This window comes from Notechis scutatus, chromosome 4 (genome assembly GCF_049901735.1).
Source record: "Notechis scutatus isolate UNSWTSFEM ecotype Mainland chromosome 4, rNotScu1.2, whole genome shotgun sequence".
Classification (NCBI taxonomy): Eukaryota; Metazoa; Chordata; class Lepidosauria; order Squamata; family Elapidae; genus Notechis; species Notechis scutatus.
This window is the reverse complement of record NC_142012.1, coordinates 69,751,167-69,775,572: the sequence shown is the minus strand read 5'-3', so window position 1 is coordinate 69,775,572 and position 24,406 is coordinate 69,751,167. Positions and strand designations below refer to the sequence as shown.

The following is a 24,406-nucleotide window of genomic DNA, read 5'->3' as shown; positions in this document are numbered from 1 at the left end:
CTCCAACCTACTGACTCTTTAGCACTAAATGATTGCAATTTTTCCTTTTTTTCTCCTAAATTAGTGTTCTTCTGTTCTAGCTATTAAAAATATAAAGTGCATATTTCATTTCCTGTAAATCTTTTTTGCTGCTGCTATTTCTGATGTATTTGACAACTAAGTTTTTGAAAAAAAGTTGTCCAGTTTTGAAGTGTTTTTGCTGTTGCAAACATTATTGCTTCTCAGCTTGTCAACAAACCAGATAGGAAGGGAAAGAAGAGATGGAATGTACACTCCAGACATCAAGCAGACAGCCATGAAAATCAAGGACACTTTGGCAGGTGTTTGCCAAATCGAAGACTTTTTCCCATAACAACACAATGAGACTCAATTGGACAGTATGACCTAATCTAAGGGGGGTGGAAACTGCACTTTAATTATATGGATTTGTGCGGGAATTAGCCAAATCTGGTTTTGCCCTCATCTGTGCTAAAATGGTGTACTCAATAAAGTTTTGCATTAGGACATTGGATCACCTTGGCCATGTTTGCTTTGGTTGGGTTTGTCAGTCAGAACGTTGACAAAAGTACTATATCATGCCTGTATATTTCAGCAACTGAGAAGGTTTATCTGTGAGTAAAGGTTTTCCTTGGTTTACAACATTCATTTAGTAACTTACAAGAGCTCTGAAAAAAATAACTTATGACCAGTCCTCACACTTATGACCATCACACCATCCCTATAGTCACATGATCAAAATTTCAGAGCTTGGCAACCAGCATGGTTTAGGGCAGTGGTGGCTAACCTTTTGGGGCTCCTGTGCCAAAAATTGTGCGCACACTTGCACGCTCGCACGCCAGCACGCATGCATGCACAATCCCCGCCCACCCACCCCCACCGCCCCCTTACCTGCACTGCGCTTCAAAGCTGATTTTCGGCTGGTTTGAGGCCTTTTTTGCCCTCCCAAAGGCTTGAGGAAGGCTTCTACAGGCTTCAGCAAGCTTTGTAGGCCGAAAACTAGCCCTGTTTGGTCACTTCCTGTTTTTCCGGAAATACTGGAAGTGACGAAACGGGGCTAGTTTTCGGCATACAAAGCTTGCTGAAGCCTGAAGAAGCCTTCCTCAAGCCTTTGGGAGGGCGAAAAAGGCCTCAAACCAGCCGAAAATCAGCTTTGAGGCACGCACATGCGCAGTGAGGTAAGTTTGCCTGCAGCTCGCATGCCGGCACAAATGGCTCTGCGTGCCACCAGTGGCACGCGTGCCATAGGTTCGCCATCATGGTTCTAGGGCCATATGATCACCATTTATTAGCTTGCCAGACAGTTTCCACAAGCAAAGCCATTGGAGGAAGCCGAATTTGCTTAATAATTACAATGATTTAACAACTGAGACAAAAAAATGGGCCTGACTCACTTAACAACCACCTTGCTTAGCAACAGAGATTTTGGTCCCAATTACTGTTGTAGATTGAGGACCACTTGTATACGTGTATCAAATCACCATATTTCTTTAGCATTTAGGCTACGTAAGGATATTTTCAAACTGTATTTCATAAAATCCTAAAAGTCCATAAAAATTTCAAGGGATTCTGTAAGAGACTAAGAGGAGAAAAAGTTCGTTCAAAACACAGCCAATTTTCTATCCCTAAGCTCTGCTTCTTGATCAGTGTGCCAGGAATTGTTTTCTTTTTGACGGATTTTCTCACAGATATCACAGCCTTGTATTCAGCAACTTACTGTGCAATTCTGTTTCAAATCTTTGTTAAATTTTGTAGTAATATAAAGAGAATATTTCCCTGCCTAGGTTGGCAATAAAAGTCTCCCCTAGTGAAAGGCAGATCAGAGATAGATAAGTTTAGTTCACTCCCAAATCAACTGCAGAAAGGGAGAGACCTGGGATCTGGATGAAAAGCAGGTATTTAAATAGACTACATGAGTCATTCTGACTTTCTTTAATAGTTCTAGCAGAAGTAATTTATATTAATTGTGCTACATCGTGCTTCTAACACTAGTTATACAGACAAAGAAGCTATTAATTTTCATTAATACTTCCAATATTTCAATGATTGCTTAATAGTCAAAGTTCTTTCCCTGATATCCGTAGAATCCGTAGAAGAGGTGGTGTTGCTATCTTCTATAAAAAGTCCTTACATCTAAAAAACATCCAAGTTACCAAAGAGCTTGCTCTTCCTGAGACCATCGTCTGTGAACTGTCCTTAAATATTACATTTCGATTCTTACTGCATTACAGAGCTCCTGATTATGACATCGAACATGTAAACAAGCTAAATTCACTACTAACATAGGCAACATCCTGCCCGCACACTTTTATCTTTCTTGGTGACTTCAATCTACCTCATATTAACTGGACGCTAAACGAATGTAAAACTGAACCCATACATGCAACCTTCTACAATGCTGTAACTAATCTAGGGCTGGAACAACTACTAACCAACAATGCTAGACTTAACAACTGCCTCGATCTCATCTTCTGCAATAGTTTGAATTCAATTTACGGAATACAAATTAAAGAACCTTTTTCCAACAGTGACCACAATGATTGACTTTTGTCTCAACATACATCCACACAAAAATCAACACAAAGATGTAATCCCCAATTATAACTTCAAAAAAGGCAACTATGATCTTATCGACAACGATCTCTCATCCCTTGATTGGCAATTTCTATTCACTGGATGCAATACTGTTGAAGACCATTACAACATATTTTTATTTGAAGTCAAAAGAGTCATCAAACTATATGTACCAATAACAACTCCAAAAACCAGAAAAAACATATTACCCATAACAATAAGGAAGCTTCAATCCAAAAAGAGATTACTTTGGCGGAAAAACAAAGCTGGTCACGTTGCCAACTTCAAAAGCCGATACAAAAATTTATGCCACCATATAAAGACTGAATGCACCAATTGTCACATTAAACAAGAGGAAAACCCTCTACGCACCAATTCCACCCGCGCTTTCTACAATTTTGTAAACAACAAACTAAAAGACTCACCCAAGGTCCATCCCACCCCTGAAAGGACCTAATGGGAAAGACTGCAATGATGACACCATTAAAGCCAACCTCTTTAACACATTCTTTGGCTCAGTATTTGTAAACAGTAATGGATCATGCCCAGTATTTCCTAGTTGAACCACAGACAACCACAGACAACTACAATGATCTAATACATATCGATTTTACAGAAGACAATGTTGAAAAAGCACTACACAATCTAGTCAAGACCTTGTTGATGATCCAAACTCTGTCAAGGACCTTGGAGTACTCATCTCTAATGATCTATGTGCTAGAGCCCACTGTAACTACATAGCCAAAAAGGCATTAAGAGTTGTTAACCTAATCTTACGTAGCTTTTTCTCTGGCAATATTATACTACTAACTAGAGCATACCAAACATTTGCTAGACCAATACTCGAATACAGCTTATCAGTCTGGAACCCACATTATGTATCTGATTTTAACACAGTTGAGAAAGTCCAGAAATATTTCACAAGAAGAGTTCTCCACTCCTCTACTTGTTGCAGAATACCTTATGCCACCAGACTTGAAAGTCTAGACTTAGAAAACCTAGAACTACGCCGCCTTCGGTCCGATCTAAGTATAGTATATAAAATCATACATTGCAATGTCCTACCTGTCAATGAATACTTCAGCTTCAACCATAACAGTACAAGAGCAAATGATAGATACAAACTCAAGGTTAATCGCACCAAACTTGATTGCAGGAAATACAACTTCAGCAACAGAGTGATCAATGTCTGGAATACTCTGCCTGACTCTGTGGTTTCTTCCCCAAACCCCAAAAACTTTAACCTTAGACTTTCTACTATTGACCTCACCCCTTTCCTAAGTGGTCTGTAGGGGGCGTGCATAAGCGCACCAACGTGCCTACTGTCCCTGTCCTATTGTTTCTTTTATTTTTCTTATATGTATCCATGTATTCATAACTATGTTTTTACTTATACCTATTATCTTGTAAGCAATTGACAAACCAAATAAATAAAATAAATAAAATAAATGATAGGATTAAAGTACCACATCAGGCCCTTGGGGCAATTTATATATACTCAGATTAACTAGCATCACATATAGTATTACGTTCCAAATTAATCCAAAATATAAAACAGAAAATACTATTCATCCAAGAACTTCATACCATCAATACTGAAAAGTGATTTTAAACATGAAAGATTTGGAAACCACTTTCTTAAACCTATGCTCAACATTTCACCCACGACTTAAAATTTCTACATGAAATTTTACTACTAGGAGAACATTAGTAAACAGAATTATTAAACCCTGGAGTTCTAGCAACATTGTAGGATCTTTTGTTTGTTTCAGAATCAAATTATTCATTACCTCCCAGTCCAGGTCTTAGACGATTATCATAACCATCCAGAAGTCTGTCTAGAATTCTTGTGAAGATGGTAATGTTATTTTTTGCTTCATCTTCATTGGGGTCAGCCAGTGCTGATCTAACAGACATTGAGGAAAAAATAAACTAAGTATGCTCCATGTACATTCATTATGGTTTGAATATGTAATGATCAATAGCTTTTTAGATATGGGACCTTTCATTTAACATCACCTTTTAATATATATATCTAATACTAATATAACAGCAGTTACTTTCCTGTTTCTGATTTCCTGCTGTTTCCTGCAGTAAATTCTACTCAATATTAAATACTCAAATTATGCATCCTTTTCCACTCTGTCTCTGTAACCAGTAACCTTGCATGATGTTAAAAAAGCTAAGGTGGATTAGGTATGGTCAATACTTGAATGGAAGACCACCAGGAAATCTTCAACTTGTAGCCAAGATTAGAATTTTGAAAACGCAATCCCAGGAGAAAAACAGTGATAATCATTTCCATATTTTTGTTAAGAAAATTGCACAGCATGTCCATGAGATCACCAGGAATCAAATCTGACTTCGGGGAGACTTTGTTTTTACTTTATATAAGCGGATATAATCCAGGAAGGGGTTTCTTTTCTATGTATATAACCCAGAACCAATGAAACTAAGCATATTTCAAGCATATGAAATATGGCAGTATAGCTAGTCACGCTTCCATTCCACTGGGCTCAAGTTTGCCTAAGCAACAGTAGCTACGGAACATTTATGTGAACATTTATATTAATATAAATTATATTAAGTAGAGGTGGGGTGAGGCTTTCAATGTTAAAGGTTCATTACTGCCTACCAAATCTTACCAGGAAAAGGGCCTAATTATTTGCTGGACTATGTATCTCCAATTGTTTTTGCCCTCTTAGTATATTTAGGCATACTTCAGCTCCTCTCAATTAAATGTTGTCATCTTGTAGTATCTGTGTTGTATTTTTATTGATTTTAATAATAGTTGCTTTTTTTAGAATAGGCTGTTATGTTTTTAATTATTTGAATTGTATATTTTGATGTGAAGGTCATTCAGAGTCTTTTGGAGTGCGTGGCTGTAATAAATGAAATAAATAAATAATAATAAATAATTCTAGTGAGGCTCAGTCACAGCTATTACCTGAATCACTGCCATTCTTAGCAAACTTTTCCCCTCCTTTAAAAAAATGTATTGAAACAAAAGGGAGGCTAACTAGAACCCTTCTTTAAAAGCTCTGCATGTGCACTGAGCAGGTGGCACTGCTTTTTCAAAACAGATTGCAAAAAGAAGACTTTTTAAAAAGTTAATTACATGGCAATCCTGGAGAAACTCACCCATCACTTGAAATAGCCCATCACATTCAAACCATCCACACACTGAGAATAAAACCAACTTTTAAAGGCAGTGGTGGGCTGCTACCTTTTTGCACCGGTTCGGGCGAACCAGTAGCTTTTATCACTGGCTGGGCCCGCCCACCTGCCCCTGCACTATCCTTTCCATATATAACTAACTTTCTGGCTCCTTTCTCTCACCTATGATACCCAGCTGAGTTCCACGCCACTCCTGCTGTACTCACCGGAGCTGCCTGAGTAGATTACCTGCATGTTTGAAGCTGCGTTTCAACCCCAAGCAGCGCGTGCGAGCGAAGCTAGTGTGCGCGCGCGCTCACAGCCAGCAAACTGGTTGTTAACGTAAGTGCAGCCTACATCTGTTTAAAGGGATATATTTATTAGAATTGCCTAAGTTTCAGACACAATTCAAAAGAACTGCTTCATATCTTGAGTTGGCAGAGCATGTTTATTCTTAAAGCAGCCCATCTTTTTTTTAAACTTCTGCATTTTTTTAGGACTTGCAAAGAAACCTTAAAAGAAGATTTGCTGCTTTAAAAAAGTAAATAGCAGAGAAGTACCACCATGCTCGAGTGACGTTTGAAGCCCTTTTTCCAAATAACATTTCCGGCATGCATAGCTTCAATATTTATGTAAAATAAAAGTAACAATTATTCAAAGTCAAGGCTGACTCTTGTGACTTACATGGGCACATCCATGTAGCTTCTGTGGCAACAGCACAAAATTGGCTCGCCATGACCTCCTTCTGGGATTTGTTCAAAATTCAATCTAACTTATACACCTAGGGTTTCTGACAGTCTACTACCCAAGTATTAACTAGGCCCAACCCTGCTTAGCTTTTTCAAGATGTACCAAAGCTAGCTAGATATTGCCTTCTGTTTTACTGCTATCAATTACACAAATACAGGTAGCTGGTAACAACCCCTAAAAGAAGAGGTGGACATGATTTTCTGGTCTTTGTAGAGCTGGAAACAGAATCATTTTTCCTCATAAGAAAAGCTGTGCATAAAGCACTCCAAAATATTGTACAATGCTGATATTTATGAAAACAAGAATTATACAGAACTCCCCAACTGGTGCTGTACAAATGAATGTCTTCAAGGACAATCAGTACAAAGATGTTGACTATGTTTATTTTTTTTACATTGGACCATCTAAAATTTTACTGTATTCACTCAGGGACTGTATGGTTCACAAGCTATAGATGAATTCCATATGTTGAATTGTCCTCCATGTTTGTAATTAATGGGCACATACAGGATGACAAAGCAAATGTTAAGAGTTCTACTCAGCTTTTTTTTTTAAAAAAACCCTGAGAATTGGCATTATTGCTATTAAAATTCTTGCAGCAACAACAGTAAGTAATTGAAAACAACAATCAGTTTTTAGTGAAAGTCATATATTGATTTCCTAAAATAAGAAACATTATATGCAGAACGACTTTAAAGATGTATGGAAAATAAAATAACAACAACAATAAATCACTTAGCTCCCTCCTTTCCTTTTACTAAAAGCAATAATAAAATCCAATATGCTTCTGCTGCCTGGCTGAGACTACTACTGAAAAGCTAAAGCACCTCTTAACATACACATTTCAAATAACAGAATCACATTAAAATAACATTAATATTGTTTTACCATCTCTATGCAGTCATCTAAAATTATTTGCCACAGGTTACTTGAAACGTATTCTAAATAGTATTGTTAATGCATGCATATTGTGTAAAAACATACGTTTTGTGGAAGTATCCAATGAAGGTCTCTTCCATAGACAAATTAGTACCCAAAATGTAATGAGTATCATTGAGTCTAATTCAGAAAAATGGACAAACAGGAATCATTTTCTGTTATTTATGCTGATTCCTTGACAGCAATGTGACTTATTCACTTGAGTAAAGATAGAAATATCAGGCCCTCTATGGCCAAACTCATACTGCAGTATCTTTGCTAGGTGCATAAAATTGAAAGCACTTCTTCATTCTGGCTACAAAAATATGTAGCCAATTATTTAGCCCCAAATCTATTTTTTACAATAAACTTTGAAGTTCAAAGATTTGAGGAAAACAAATATCCAAATGCATTAGCTAGGATGATAGTGCAATCTAGATTTGAATCTACAAGCAAAAATGTAGTGACAAATCACTATTAACTGGATGCATTGAATAATGAGGTCAGGTGACAATTTAATGAACATCTTTAAGTTGTGCTCTAATTATTCTGTTATTTTAGAACTGCCGTTTATTCAGCAGTCAGAAAAGTTGATTAGTAATTCATATCATTGTTTTATTTTATGGGATAATGGGATTGTATGCTATCTCCACCTAGAGGTTTACAAGATTAAACAAGTCCACTCTATTATCTTGACCAAAATACTGTCCGTATACATAATCTCACTACTTTCCCTATTTTGTCTTGTTTCTGAACTTTAGAAAAATCTTATTCTCTGTGTGGACAGACTTGGGATAATGAAGAGATAGCAGAATGACTCCCAAAATCATTGCAAAACGTAAAAGAATACAGAAACAGAAAAACAACTCCTAAACTAATTTTATTAGTTTTATTTTAGGATAAACATGACAAATGTCGTTTGACATTTAGAAGGACTGATCTACTATAAGTTTACTAGTATTTTACCATCCCCATAACTTCTTCCTTTACTTGACTTGTTCTGCATACAATTAGAAAGCTCATGTTAGGAATGTGTGTGTGTGTGTGTGTGTGTGTGTGTGTGTATGAATATATATGTATATGTATATATATATGTGTGTATGTTTTCTTAAGTTTTCGCGGGTACTTACATGTATGGTATTCAGCTTTGTTCGGGTATTTTCCCACGTCATTGTAGTTGTGCTTTTAAAGTTGTAGCAACGTTTCGGCAGAATCTCATCTGCCATCATCAGGCTTCTGTATTCTGTAGTGTATATATATATGTATATATGCCATTTACAAAAACCAACCCCCAGAAAACAATATATTCCTTGATATTGCTGATACAAAATCCAAATTTCCTCTCACCTTGCAGAAAAGCATATCAAGAAAATGAGAAGCCACTGCATCATGTAGGGTATTTTCTTCCTCTTGGAAGCAGCTGTTTTGCAAAACCTAAAGGCTGAAAAGGACAGGATACTTAGCTTATATCTACTTATTGATGCTTTCAGTTCAATTCAACTACCATCACTTCAAGAAGGACTTTAAATCTTGGGGTCTCAGAAGCACTTTTTCTCCCGGTGAGTAACTTATTATATTGCCATCCTCCACTGAGATAATACCTTGCTCGAACATGCAATGCAAGTGACACATACACAGATGCAAATAATATTGTTTTCTCTCCCCCTTTCTCTGTAACATAAAAAGATTCCAGACTTTTCCCTATCCAGTAAATGAATTCAACACTTCACCACTGGTATTTATACATTTACTCTAAGTTTTATATATTTTCCAAAATATATAAGGGAGATAGAAGAGGAGGAAGTGGAGGTGGTAAAGAAGAAGGGGGGGGGGGGGGTATTACAGACATCCCTGTAATCCAATGCAGTTCACATCTTCCAAATGTTAACCATGTTTGACAGCTGTTTGAAGACAATACCTGTCACGTTCACGAAGACGGGATATGCACTTCATAAATAACAACAGTCACAGCCACAGCGCAGCACAAACTTGCATCATCTTTTTTTTTTAAAAAGGATCTACTCAAAACAGGAGGCTCCTATTATCTTGAGAGGTGAGGGAAGGTTCAAGGAATCCTCTTTTTTGCACAAACACATCCACGTCGAGACTGGCTAGCATCTCTTCTCCCCCCCTCCTCCCCCCCCCCCGGTTTTTGCGCAGATCCAACACAAAAAAGCCACTCACTCTGGAGTTTTTTCCATGGGTGGAGGAGACAAGAGGGGAAGGGGTGGGTGGGTGGAGGTGAGGAGCCTACCTTGGGAGTACCCGGAGGCGCTCAAAGGAGCTTCCAAAAGAAGGGGAGGGGGGGTGAGTGGAGAGGATGATGGTGGTGGCGGTGATGACGATAATAATGAGGAAGAGGAGGAGGAGGAGGACTTGGTGAGGCTGAAGAAATCTTGCCGGGAGAGAAAAGGAAGCTCGAGAACGGGGAAACTTGGGAGGTTTGCCGGGGGAGAGAGAGGGGGGGGCGGCGGCGGAAAGACGACTGCAGCACCGGCACCAAGCCGCCCCACACACGGCAATCCTACGGAAAGCCCGGCCGCGCGCGGGAAGAGGAGGGGGAAACCCGAGCGTGAGGTAGGCAGGCGCAGGCGAGCAGCGGCGGCAGCCGTCCGTCCGCGTGAGGGGCTTAGTCTTACGGGGCGGGAGAGGGAAGGAGGAGGAGGAGGAGGAGGGGCGCCGGCATTAAGGCGCACTCCAGCGAGCCGAGGACAGGCAGGCAGGCAGGCATGCAAACGCCCCCGGGTAGAGGCACGCGCTCCTTCTCCCAATCTGCGGTTCCAGGAAACCGCAGAAGAGAGGAGAGAGAGACCCGCCCGCCGCTTGGTGCCTGCTTGCCGCCCCGGCGATGGCGCGCGCTGCTGCTGCTGCTGCAGTCAGAGCTCCGCAGGGCAAAAAAAAAAGGGGGGGACCCGGAGGCGCCGCCTTTGTTTCGCTGGGTCCTAGCGCGGAGGATCCCGACGACGCTCTTCCCTTCGCCCGACACCTATCCGTGGGCTGCGAGGCTTTGCTGCCCGCCGACGCCGCTGCTTCGCGCGCGTGTGTGTATATGCACGTGTGTTTATGTGTGTGTGTGAGGCGGGAGGGGGGAAATCTTCGTTCTCCTGGTCTTCTCTTCCCCAAATCCCCCCCGCCTGCCCACCGCCTCTTATTTTCTGGGCTGTGCGAATAAGGCTGGCGACTTAGGACTGCCTCCCCCCTCGCCCCTTGCGTGGCTGTTGTCTCCAATAAGATGCAAGCCTTGCGTTGCCCATAAAAAGCGCGGCGGCGGTTTAGTTTGAGACGAGCCGCGGCTTCTTCTCGGGGAAGAGCGGTTGGATGGGGGAGACGGGTGGTAGCCCGCCGTTCTTCCTCCTCCTCCCGCTCTCTTTCAGTTAAGAGGCCCGGGATAAGCAGCAGCAGCAGCAGCCGCTTCACCTGCAACCCACGCTGGGTGTGGGGGCGGCGGCGGCTGGTGGGCTTTTAAGGATGCTTCCCCATTGAAATCCGAACAGGTTTGCTGCAGTGCCAGACGGTGCCCGGAGGCCCCTGCACACCCTCCGTGAAAACGTGCTCCAGAAGTTTGCAGAGGAATGGGCGGGTGGGAGGAAGAAGGGGGCTGCTGGAACGCTATTTTCTTGGCCGCCTCTCCAGCAGTATCGGCGTCTAGAAAGACTACAAAACCCCTGGACCTAAGGAGGACAGAGGCTTTGGGCTTATTTTAATATTTCACTTGGTCAGAACCATGTTCAGGCAGAGAGACTCCTTCAGCCCCCTGCCACCTCATTCTCCGCCCTTGCTTCCCCTGTGACGTACAGATTTTCTTCGCCTTCTCACTGGATACCAAGTCCTACACAGCATGTTGTAAAGTTAGAGAATGTTGCAAAATACCAATGTGCATTCATAACTCATGCTTAATGCCCAGAATGCCCATATTTGAAACAGCCTACAACCATGATGGCAAACCTAGGGCAAATTTACCTCACCTGCACATGTGCGCGCACCTCACAGCTGATTTTTTTTTCCCCAGTTGGTTTGAAGCCTTTTTTGGCCTCCCAGAGGCTTTTCAGGATGAATTATAGGCCCATTTCATCACTTCCTGTAATACCAGAATTGATGAACCAGCTGAAAAATCAGCTGTGAGGTGCAGTGCAGGTCAGGGGAAAAGGGTTGCATGCGCAGGGGCGTGGGGAGGGGGGCCCGCACATTGCATTCTGGGTGCTGGCATGCTATGCACACAATTTTGGGCACAGGAGCCCAAAAAGGTTAGCCGCCACTGGCCTATAAGCTCAGGAAAAAAAATAACATTGGGAGGAAGGAAGAAAACAAAACATTGAAATTTCTTGGCCCCTGCTGTTATTAACTCTTCTCTGATAAAACCACCCATGTGATTCCACAGGGTGAATATACTCTTTATCTCTTCCTTTCAAAAGTAATAACTTTCTCCATAACATATAACCAGGGGTGGAATACTACCAGTTCGGCCCGGTTTTATAGAACCTGTAGTTGCGAAGAGCAACTGACGCCGAACCAGGCCCACCTGCCTGCCTGGGCTTCAGGCTGTCCTTTATTCCCTGCTTTTCCCTCCTCAGCTGTTTTGCGCGGCAGAGCTGAGGTTGAAAAAGTAGGAAACGAGGATTTTCAAACACACATCAGCAGCACAGCTAATAATTTCTTGCCAACGCTGCACACACATGTGTTATGATTGTCCACAGTTCAGAGAACCGGCAAATGGCTCCATTGGCTGGCCCCGCCCCTCCCCGCCCATTCACTCCTTACCTGGCATGCGAGCCATCCAACTTGCCTGGTTTGGATTTCTTGCTTTCTAGCTAATCTAAAAGCAGAGCCGAACCTTCCTTAGGACTGAAGCTTTTCAGTGCAGACTCAGGTAGCCAATTGCAGATAAGTGAATCTGTGATTCTGTGAGCAACTCAGTCTGCCTGCCTGCTTTGACTGTTTTTGGGTAAAAGTTGCTCTTTCTTTATAAAAAAAAGTCAATATTTACATAAATATTTATAATATTTACATACAAGCCATGCCCACCCAGTCACATGACCACCAAGCCACACCCACAGAACCTTTTGTTAAGAAATTTGAATCCCACCCTGATCATAACCCCCAGAGAACTGACACTAAGTGCTCATAAATAAAACATGGCAATATGATAGTGAATACAAGAACCATATATTTGCATAACTTTTGTTACCCATTTCTGATGTAAGAGCATTAAGCATGCTTTATCTCAGGAACAAGCAAATCTTTATCTCAGGAACACAGAAATTAATCACAGTTAAAATGTTGATTTGATTTGCTTGGTTATCACCAAGGAGAGAAGCCTCAAAGCTGAGACAGAAGTTGGAGTGGGTGGGTTGAGTGGAAGTGTTTGGAATTGAAAAAGGACATACAGTAAATGTGTTGGTATAGAGCATGACCTTGACCAATATAGGAAGGCCATAGAAATGATAACAAGGAATGTAATGAAGGTAATATTATTCTACCTTCTAAAGGATCATATTAGCTAGAAAAAATAAACAGCAAATGTCTTCAAAAAAAATCACAGATAGAAGTGCCAGGTTTAAAACATCATCTGTTACAGCATATGGAGCAGAAAAAAAAATGTTGATGGCAAAGAGGAGGAACAACAATCAGGCAGGTGTATGGACAGGGTCAAAGAGATAGGAATTTTTCAAAAAGCAATTTTATTTATTAGAGACAAGGTGATTATTCTGTCCTCTATAATTGCTGACTGAATGTATAAAGGCAGATAGATAACTCCACAAAGCATCCATACAGAGTCTTTTTATTGGTTCATCAGGCATCCTCAAAATAACACACAGTTATGACGAGATTCTTCTCAATGTCCAATTCTTTGCATATCTGTCTTTCTGGGTAAAAAGATGGTTATCTCTTATCCCTTTCATCCCATATCGTAGAAGCAGGAATAGAGATGCTAGCATGGAGCTTGGGTCAGGCAAGAGAGAAGAAACCTCCCTGAACCCACCAAAGGTCAATTCAGTGACCAATCAGGATTACAGATGTGGCCACATGACAAGGACTACTTTTCCCAGGATACCTTAACTATATTTACCATGATGCATTCCCTTAAGGGGACAGCTCTCAATTTCTAACTAACTATGCCAATTCCCCTTAACTATAACTGGCTGGACAGCACAGTGATGATAAATATTTGTCCACTTTGTTTTGAGTAACAACCAGCCTGAAGTTTGCAATAGCAAAGATTTCACTTTTTCCCACTAGATTCCTCCATTCCACATAAGTTTAAGTGTAGCTTTTTAAATAGCTATGGTATATAGTTGCACACTGGGCAATGGCACTGAAAAAAACTCAGAACATGTAAGAAAGCTTTGAATAACTTAATTACATGGTAAGTCTGGAAAAGCTCATTACTACCGTGTTTCTCATAAAATAAGGCTGGGTCTTATTTTTTTTTGAGCCCCGAAAAAACGGCTAGGACATCTTTTCGGGGGTGACTTAATTTCCTCCCCCACATGCACCCCAACCTAGAGCGCCCCATGCGCACTCACCTCTCCACAAGGCTGCTTCTATCGGCCGATGGAAGTTCCCCGAAGGCAGAGTCACCAGCCGCTTCTATCGGCGGGTAGAAGCGGCATCATGGAGAGGTGAGTGCGCATGGGGCGCTCTAGGTGGGGGTGTGGGGGGGGGAGGAAATCTGTCTGCCAGGAGAAGCACCCTCGTGGCAAGCACCCACACACACTCCCCTCGCCACAAAGCTGTTTCTATTGGCTGATGGAAGCTCCCCGAAGGCAGAGTCACCAGCCGCTTCAGGGCGAGGTGTTGCTGCCCAGAGTGCTCCTGACAGGAGCGCCCCATGTGCATTCCCTCGCCATGAAGCCGTTTCTATCGGCCGATGGAAGCTCCCCAAAGGCAGAGTCACCAGCTGCTTCTATTGGCCAGTAGAAGTGGCCTCAGGGCAAGCGCTCCACGCACACTCCCCTCGCCATAAAGCCACTTCTACCGGCCGATAGAAGCGGCTGGTGACTCTGCCTTTGGGGAGCTTCCATTGGCCTATAGAAACGGCTTCATGGTGAGGGGAATGCGCGTGGGCGCTTGCCCCGAGGCCGCTTCTAACAGCCGATAGAAGCGGCTGGTGACTTTGCCTTTGGGGAGCTTCCATTGGCCAATACAAATAGCTGGTGACTCTGCCTTTGGGGAGCTTCCATCGTCCGATAGAAATGGCTTCGTGGCGAGGGGAGTGTGTGTGGGCGCTCGCCCTGAGGCCACTTCTCTTTCTTTTTTTTGAAAATTTTAGTGATTTTTAAAAGCAAACATAAACAAACAAAACATAAAACCCTGAGGCCACTTCTACCGGCCGATAGAAGTGGCTGGTGACCCTGCCTTCGGGGAGCTTCTATCGGCTGATGTTCTCTCAGTAGTAGATTGGGGTATTCTAGCCTAGGCTACCTGCAAGGTGCTCCTAAAGGCAAGTTTTCCCCTCCCCCCCCCATTTCTCTTCACCTCGTGTAGTTTTAACGAACGATGTGAGAAATGGGGAAACGCATGGGTTAAATAGGCCTAAATTTTGGGGGCGGGGCTTAATTTCACCTCCTGCCTAGAAATCATGCTGGGCCTTCCTATTGGTGGAGGCTGTATTGTTGGAGAAACATAGTACAAATAACGGAGCATCCACACCACCCAAATATTGAGAAATAGATTGCTGTTTAAATGTATCTATATTCCCTTATGTTAACAGGGTCAGGTTTCTTGCAACACTTCTTTTAGATAATGTAATAAAATTGCCAGTAACTTCTTATTTCTGTTACCTAACATGGAAGAAGAAAAAATAGGACTACATATTCACTGCTTAGTTTAACTGATGTGTTGTTGTTGTTGTTTCCCCCTGCCTGCAAGCTATCTACTCCACCAATCTCTAATCCTTTTACAATGCCTTTCCTGATAGAATTATCAGCCAAGGGGAGAGGGGACCTTGTTCTTATGTCTTTCAGCCCTGCAACATGTGGAAACAGATGCTGCCCCCAGAGGAGACATTCAATTCATCGGAGCCAAAGAATTGGGCTTGGATCCAGTCCTCCACTGAAAGTTATCACAGCAACCAGAATGGAGCAGACCTTCCCAAGCCTGATTGACCACCCATACTACCAGGCCAAGTCTATGCCACCCAGAGACATGAAGGAAAGGACCCTTAGATGGACCAGTAAAAGACTACAAGACTCTTTTCAATCCCCAGAAGACAGAAATATTATGGGGGGAGGGTGGAAATTCATTGTAATGTGAAATTCATTGTAATGTTTGCTTTCTTGTATCATTTACATTGTAATCAGTCTAATGTATAATCATATAAGGATTGTATTTGAGAGTGACTGTCCCAGCAAATTCTGGACACCTTGGACTTCTGCCTGGTGGCAGGGAAAATTGTCCAGCATGTTTGTATTGTAAAAGTAGGTAAAAGTAGGTGCATACACAAGCACACACAGAGAGACACACCATTCAGAATTAGACAGAGGTTATCCCCTTCACCTACTTCTAAAGCTGCTGCTAGCTTCCCTTTGTGTGTGTGTGTGTGTTTTGCCGCTCTGTGGCACTAAGGCCCAGTCATATCTCCCTGTTAATCCCATGGGGGAGGGGGCATTCCCCTCAGGCAATTCCCTCACTTGAAGAGATAGCAGAAAAGAAACACAAAACACAAGCCCAGACTGTGACTCACAAATGATGCTGCCCAGTAAAGCAGTATATGTTGCACTGGTGGTCTCATGAGTAGGTGTCCCAGGGCTCATTGTGTGTAATTTTAAAAATATTCAATAGCTTGGATTGCACACTGGCTAACCTCAATTTGGCCTCACAAACCCTGGAAGCTAAGAGCTAGGCAGGTTTAGTAACCATCCCTTGGAAATGGGCAGCCTGTAATTTAAAGGCAAACCATGGCTGTGAAGAATGTAGGGGTTTGTGCTCACAACTTGACCGTAAGCTCACAAAAAGTACATCAGACATCTGAAAATTAATTGGCATAAAAAATTGGATACTGTAAAAAAAAAAAAAAAAAATTCCAGAACTTTTCTGAGGCTACTAGACCTTCATGGTTGAAAGCTTTTGGGAGCCACTGAAGGAATTCTTTTCTGTTGCCTCTTTTTTTAGTGCCTCCCTCTTTGCACCAGAAAAATTAACAGCACCCATTAAGTCTCCCTGAACTGATCAATTTTTAATGTTTTGCCAATAACGTGTGTTCCACCCACATATTTTGGCAAAAGGAGGGGATTGTTGGAAGTTAAAACCCACCCCTCTCCTAGGAAAATGAAATATTTTAGGATATATTAAAAAGGCAGAATATTTCCCCTAAAAAGAGAAGTAGAAACTCACCTCAGAAGTTTACTCCCACCTTTATTAATGGGTGGGCCATTAAGGCCTAGATCAGCCTATTTTACATAACAAAGATCTCCAGGTCGAGCTATAGGAATTGCCAAAGCCCTTTCATTACATCATCATCCAGCAAGGCTCAACCAAGCCTTCCCTTATTTCTAGAAACAAACAGGTCTTGCTGAAACAAGATGTTTGGTTTTGAGTACCACATAATGCTATTACTCTGCATAAATCTCCAAGTGCATTTATATTACATTATTTGGCCTGATAGGTAATTGAGTTTTTATTTCAGAATTTTCTACCAGACTTTCTGCAAATATAAGTTCACCAAAGCTTTAAGTTCTTTCCATCCCTCCCATATCTTTTCCCAATAATATTTTTCTCATGTCACATGAGAAAAACGTCTCATGTTCCAGGAGCTATATTGGAATAAAAAACAGATAACTCTAAGCAAGTCAATTGAAATTGATTAGTATCCAAAATAACATAATGATACTTGGACAATAAATACTTGGGAACCACACTGGAGCAAGAAGACAAAAATAACCTTAGGAAAATGGTAGTATAGAAAGGGTTAATATGTTATGAGCAGCCTACTAAAAGGATTTTAGTATTTCTTGGAAAATTCTGACCATGTCAATAATGCATAAACTTTAGGCACAGCGCCATAGTGATATTCTTTATCCTACTGTTGAACATTATTTGAAAGGGTTTGTCTTTTATTATACAGTTTGGTAACATTTTCCCTACTTTCATTATTCAGAAAATTTGAGCAAAATTTAATATGTACTGAAATCAGATACATGGAAGTGATGGAGAGATTCAGGCTTGGGTCCATACCTTTAAAACTAATTGTTGCTATATTTTCAGAGATCTGCTGTAAATTATACTGCTGTATGTTATTATACTACTTGCTTTCTCTATTAGTTTTGTAATACAGAATTAGGGCATGTCATTTAATGGGGTGAAAATTAATTTTTGCAATTTTTTTCAGACGGGATTCTAAATATATTTGTTTCTACACCAAATTAAAATCTACGATTATTTTTGCAATTGCACAACATTTAGCTTAGTATGGTAAATCCACGACTAATCAAATACCCCACAAATACTGTTAACTTTATCTTCTCAAAATTACACCTTGTGCTATGAAAATTAAAGTTTTTTTCTGCACAAATTTTATCTAGCTAAGCAAAAAATATTCCATGCAATCATAAACTAACATCAGAAAGCAATTATCTGAATTACAAAAATGTTTAAGTGAATTTCATCAAGTCTTGTTCTGATTCATTCTTCAACATCAGCCACCAACTTGCTTCTTGGCTTCTGATATAACCCTCACGTTTTTCATGTGTATACACCCTGCTTGCCTCCTCTGTGTCCTGTTTCACATATCTCTATTGATTGAGCATGACAAGGCCACTGTAGTACTTGCATTGGTTCGTCAAGGAACTTCTTTATTTCCACAGTAGTCAGTTTGCATATCAAAGATGGCTCATGTATACTTTCAGACCAGCCAATCAGCTCCAGCAGAGTGGATGCTTTGGCTTGATCTCTTCACAGGCAGTATTAACATTTATAGAATCTCCTCCAATGGCCTTCAAGTTTTTGTCAATGCCTTTCTTCTTCATGAAATACACCAGATTATCTGCGATCACTTGAGCGGGTTTTCTGTTTTTGAGCCTTTCTCTGGAGTGAGATGATGAAGGTACCTTCAACCCAGCTCATTGCACACAGAATAATGTACTTCTTTGATGGTACTGGGGAATTGCTGGTTTGAAAAGTTATTATATTTATAGAGTTATTTAGCAAGCACATCTAAATGGTATTAATGAAACCAAAATATCTTTACAATCCCCGAGGCATGTCACAACTTTTGAGCACCCCAATGCTTGGAAATTAAAAGTTGAAAAATTTGACATGACCCAGCAGGAATGTCAAACTTGCATCATCACAGCATCGTCACATGACGTATCATGACTTCCCCATCCCTTTGCTAAACTAGGTGTGGGTGTGGCCAGCACATGACATATCCAGGCCACGGGCCATGAGTTTGACAGCCCTGTAATATAGCATATCTGTATGCATATTCAGCCAAATGAGTGGAATAAAAAAAACAGAAAACAATGGAGTGAACATTTACAGATACAGAAGCAGGGACAAGGACATCAGTGAAGGGAGAGTATGATGACCCAGGGCACAGTACAAAGAATCACATAAACAGCTGGCAGTTCAAACTGTCCCCGTTATTGCTCCAAACCAAGCGCTCCTACGTTTCTGGCAAGTCTTGAGCAGAATGTTAACAAAACCCCACACAAACCTCAAGCACCTTCTGGCTGCAATTAGTCCAGCCCAGCGCTGTCTCCACCAAAGCTGCTCAGCAAGAAATCCAAAGATATTTGGCAAATCAAAGGTAAATCAAGGAGTTCAAGTAACAAAAGATCCCGGTAGTTAGTCCAGAATGCCCACAGGAATGCAAGGACTCTTGGCCAGTTCAAACATCGGCATACACACTTCAGAAACTCAAGAGTTTGTTCCTGACAAATGCCCCTCCCCATAGTGTCTCCTTAAGTCTCATCCCCCCCAGCCTTGTGAAGATGGGTGGGGCACTCTCCTTACACATACACTGCTCCATCTATGCTGATCGCATCTCTCCCCTCGCCAAGCCCTGGGATCAGCAGGGGGTGGTCCTAGGTCCTCAGCTGAGCTTTGTCCCTCCTGTTCCTCTTGCCTCTGTTCCTCCCTTCCTGCGGGCCTTACTACTTCAGAAAAACCTTGCCTGGACTGACTCTGCCCTACCCCAGTTTCCTCCAAGGCCAACAGAGCCACCCTCTCCATGTCTGGCATTTCTTGTTCCAGCTCATCTTCCCCCGCAGATTCAGACTCCGATGGGGGCAGAACAGAGAGTAAGAAAAATTAGACTGGTCACTTTGATAATAAAGCCCACCATCTTAACTCTTTTGACTTCAGATATGATTGGATAGATGCAGCTACCCTTCCTTTTGAGTTATGAGTAATCATGTACATTGAACAAGAACAGCTCTTTGTGTACCAATTTATCTATGTACTTACATGCCTACCTAACTATACCCAATACAAACATGTTGCTCTAAATAATACAGTGGTATGACTTTGAACCAATTATAAAATAGCTCTGGGCTTTGATTTCATGATTTGGGCTATGTTTGAGAGCTGAACTGATTTATTTCTGCTTCAGATGCGTTGTGTTTGAAAAGAATTGTTGGGGGAGGGGGATACTGTGCTCTGCAGGTGGCTCATTTTCAACTCTCCCACATAGGAACTGCTGAAATGATTTTGCATCCAACCACACAAATGCACACAATTAGAAGTGAGAGGAGGCAACTGGGGTGGGTAATGGAAGCATTTTGTCTCATTTTGCCATGTTTTATTTTCCATGAATTAGGAGCGAGATTGTTGATGTTATTTCAGGATCTGTGACAACTCAGCTAGGACAGTGTTCTCAGCTTTTCAAGATTAACAAATGGGAGTATAGTTGTGTATCATCTTCAACTACAGACCAACCACCAAGAAAGAAGAATCAGCACTATTTATAGGAGAAACTGCCTAAGTTGTAGCTACATTTAATAAGACAGACTGAATGTCAACTATGCTAAAGAATCAAAGGACATATATTTGCAACAAAGAACTAGGACAGAAGTATCTATTAGCCACCCACATACTCTCAGAATAAAAAATACATTCAATTGGCATAACAGAGAAATAAGTGACCATACCAGCAGTGGTATTCTACCAGTTCGCCCTGGTTCTGCCGAGGCGGTAGTGCCGATGAGTAGCGAAGAGTGCGGTAGTGCCGATGAGCAGCGGTTCTCTCTGACGCTGTGCTGTTGGGCTCACCCGCCCACCCAGGTTCCCATACTAACCTTTATGTCCTGCTTTTGAAGTGCAGCTGCTTTGCGCGGCACAGCAGATTGCTGCGCGGCAGCTGCTGAAACAACAGGGAAAGTGCAGGATTGCAGGAGGTGAGTCAAAATACCTCTGTGCCTGTGCAAAGTGCGCATTTGGCATGCACACACATGCAAAGTTTGTGCACGCCTGCAAAGCGCACCCACCAAGGCCACCGAACCAGTGGTAAAAAAAAAATGAAATGCACCACTGGACCATACAAATAGTACAAAAGTCAAATAATTCCTGGAAGCCGGGCATTCAATGAAGGTGTCCTTAATAAATGAATGGAAATAAATATATAGTGGAGTAGCCTGATTCACACAATACACAATTCACACAATACACTCCTGAACAGTTGCACTGCAGAAGACTTGTGGAAATCATTCTGTTTGGATTAATTCTTGAAGCTCTGTGTGGACTTTGTACTTTGGTTGGTTTTTTTATAGTTCATTTGGCACTTTAGTTGTTGGCAGCAATTCAAAGAAGAGAAAGGTGGGTGCTTATCTCAAGGGGCTGTTTAGGACTCATTACAGGCTGGGAATGAACCAAATTTCCAGCATTGAAATAAACAAGAGTTGTTTTAACTAAGCGTGTGCTTAATTACAGTCTCGGAAGCCTTGGTCAGAACACATTCAGCAGCACAGTAATTCTTGAGAGCAAATCTTCGTTTTAGTTCACATGGGTATTCCTCACACCGGCACACTTCCCAAATCCCAATGACATGCCATTCCCCTTGCCATTACTATGACAGCAAGCAAGCATCACCCAGGCTGGAGATCCTGCTGACATTCGGCCTTCCTGCAGTAGAGGCATTATCCCTAAGGAAAAACATTAGACAAAATAGACAGGATAGAATCAATCTACCATACATGGGACCAAAATAACATTACGGCTTGTCAGGATATTTAGTGTGAAACCATTGTAGGAGCTTAGGGCCCCTGACATCCCGAGCATTCATTCATTCAGACTGTGAGGGATGGAAATGTTTCCAAGCCACCAAGTACTGTACTTTCCCCCCTCTGCTTCCTGGAATCCAGGATCTCTTTGACCTCAAAGTGTTGTTCACTTTTGATGAGAAGAGGAATTGGAAGGGCAGGTTGGCCTGGCCGAAGAGGAGATACATGCTCAGGTTTCAACACGTTAACATGAAACACAGGGTGGATCCGCCTAAGGGTTTTGAGCAGCTCTAGCTGTACTGTGACCAGATTTACAATCGTAATGGGGAAAAGACCTACACACTTGGGCCCCAATTTCTTTGATTTCTGGGTGGTCTGTATAAGTACTTTGACGATAGAAAGACCCTGTTCCCTACTTGGAACACTTTCAGTTTTGCGCTTTTGTCAGCTTGTCTTTTATGGGCTTGATGCGCCTTGTCTAGTGCCTTACGGGTGAAGGGTCAAATACTGTACATTGAAGCTATTCAATCCATTCCACTAAGGAAGGGATCTGGAGCCTCTGCTTTTGCTCCTGGACAAATTAAAAAATTAACTTTCAGATACTCATATTCAAAATATTATAAAATCATAACAGCACAAACAAATGATAGTAAGAGTGGTAGTTTAAGCCCTGGGTCTAGATTTTTCACATTGCATTCTTTTTTGCGGTCACCAATTCTCTTCATTTGATTAGAATAGAATATCATGTCTTTTGATGCATAAGGAAGACCAAAGGCATAAAAGGGTATTCCAGATGTAACTGCTTAATAAAACTTCATTCTCAAAAGCTAGTTCACCACTGTACTTAAAACAGTTAATAATGGACTTTCGGTTGATGTCACGGCGTGATCAGGCGTGACAAACAAGGAGGGGCATTCTGCTGGTTGTAGAGAGCAGCAGCTCTCCTGCTGGACACAGGGTTTCTTCCCTCTTTGCTGAAGATGAAGGTGAGGTGATCAACATGGCCGCCATGAAGCTGGGGCAGCTGAAGCAACTTAAGAATGTGCTGGAGTGATGAGTGTAGACAGTGATAGGAACTGGGTGAGGTGATTTTTAACTTTTATCAAGGATTTTCCCACAAAAAAATTAATCCATGAAAGTGACTCTTTGGAATACTTTTAAGAAGTGATCAAAGAGGGATAGAGAAAATTATACCCTAAAGCTATAGAACACAGAAAAACTGAAAGTATAAATATTATTGACAGAACTTTGAATGGGCACCAAAGTGCTGGATAACTGACTGTTTATTGGATAACTTGTCTAAATTAATGAGAAAAAACTTAATTTTTGAAAGCAGATTCTTAATGCTGATTTTTAAGTTGAAGGCGCCATCTACTGGTGAATGGATGTATATTTAAGCATACTCCTAAAAAGAAGTGGCCTTAAATAATTTTGATAAGAGGAAATGCAGCTGAAAGTCTGCTTTGCTTTATTATTTACTGTTCCATACTCATTAATGTCCCTATTAAGATCAGCAAGGGCACTGTATCAGTTATGCTGGGACACAGCAAAAGCTTTGTGTTTATGGTCCACAGCTCTCACCCTGCCAGATCCCACGGTTGTCCATACTGCCCTTTTTCCTGTAGGATCTTTGTGGTAGTGGGGGCTGGTAGCATGGCAGCTCAATAGATGGCTGGATTGGGCACCTAATTTCTGCTTGGAGAGCACAGAATAGATATTCTAGATAGGTAATCTGTCCATGTAGACTGGTAAGTTTTTTTACAAAGAGGACAATATCCAAATTTGAAAAGAGTACTGCAAAAGACAGCTGTAAAGCAAGTATTACAGTGAACTAAGCCAGTCATTTTGAAATAAAATAAAATCACAATCTCCAGCGCACTAACCCTAAATGTATTATTGGTATTTTTGGTTTATAGTTATATGATTCATGCGCTGTTAGTCACGGGCCACTATCTTTCTCCTTTGTACTCACCCTCTGCCTCTTCACAAGCAGCCAGCAGCTCCTCCCACCAACCTCTTGGAATTTGAAATGCAATGGAAGCAATTCAAACTGTCTTTCTCCTTTGTACTCACCTTCTGCTTCTTCACAAGCAGCCAGCAGCTCCTCCCACCAACCTCTTGGAAGCTGAAACATAATCTAATGTTTATAATGCTGGAAAGTTCCCTCTGTAAATCTTTTATGTCCTTGAGATCACTGGCGCTATCTGCATTGTAAGATGCACTGCTATTTAAAACCTTTTACTCAGTGGTGGGCTCCAACTAATTTAACAACCAGTTGGTCCTAAAGACTGGGTGAGCATGGCTGGGGGGGGGTGTCATGTGACTGAATGGGCATGGCTAACTTGACGTCACTCATGGCAGGCAGGCCAAAGTGGCAGTGACTGGAGCCTTAGAGTTACCTTTGTGCAGCAACAGCAACGGTGATTCTCCGACACCTCATCACTTGCTGGGTCTTGCTGCCAAACAATCAGGGTTTTTAAAAAGGCTTTTGCAGCAGGAAATGGCAGGTGGCTACTTGTGGCCTCTGTTGGTGCAGCTGGGCACATGACCCCTCCCTGAGACACTGGCCTGCAGCTGCCGGCTATCTTTTTCTTTTTGGAAAGCCTGCAGCCACTGCTCTTTTTCAGCGTGAGAAGCCTGCAGCTGCCACTTTTTGCTGGTGCAAAGGCCACCCCAAGGCGGCCCTTTGGTCGAGCATCTCACCTTCATAGGCAGCCATAGTGAGCAGAGCGGGTGACACATGGAGATCAGCTGGGCCACGAGTGAAGGAGCCAAAGAGTAGCTGGGCAGGGGCATGACTCTAGCCACTGGCCAAGACAGACAAGGTGAGATAGGGGGTAGGGTGAAGTTGGTGG

At 41.9% G+C, this 24,406-nt stretch overlaps 1 protein-coding gene across 2 annotated transcripts in view; it reads right to left on the bottom strand.

Annotated features, from left to right (window-relative positions):
* LOC113417460 (gamma-aminobutyric acid receptor subunit alpha-2) overlaps nucleotides 1-10,283 on the bottom strand; it is a 162,929-nt gene extending 152,646 nt beyond the window's left edge. Inside the window, exons 1-3 of one of the 2 annotated variants that reach the window (XM_087963702.1) lie at nucleotides 9,650-10,283; nucleotides 8,743-8,836; nucleotides 4,362-4,477 (exon numbers count right to left, since the gene is read on the bottom strand). In XM_087963702.1, the coding sequence (XP_087819828.1) occupies nucleotides 4,362-4,477; nucleotides 8,743-8,786 (160 nt within the window). In that variant the 5' untranslated portion in view covers nucleotides 8,787-8,836; nucleotides 9,650-10,283. Of the gene's footprint in view, nucleotides 1-4,361; nucleotides 4,478-8,742; nucleotides 8,837-9,313; nucleotides 9,521-9,649 lie in introns of those variants that run through there. The other variant, XM_087963703.1, reaches the window with a different exon arrangement.
* Nucleotides 10,284-24,406: the final 14,123 nt, after the last annotated feature.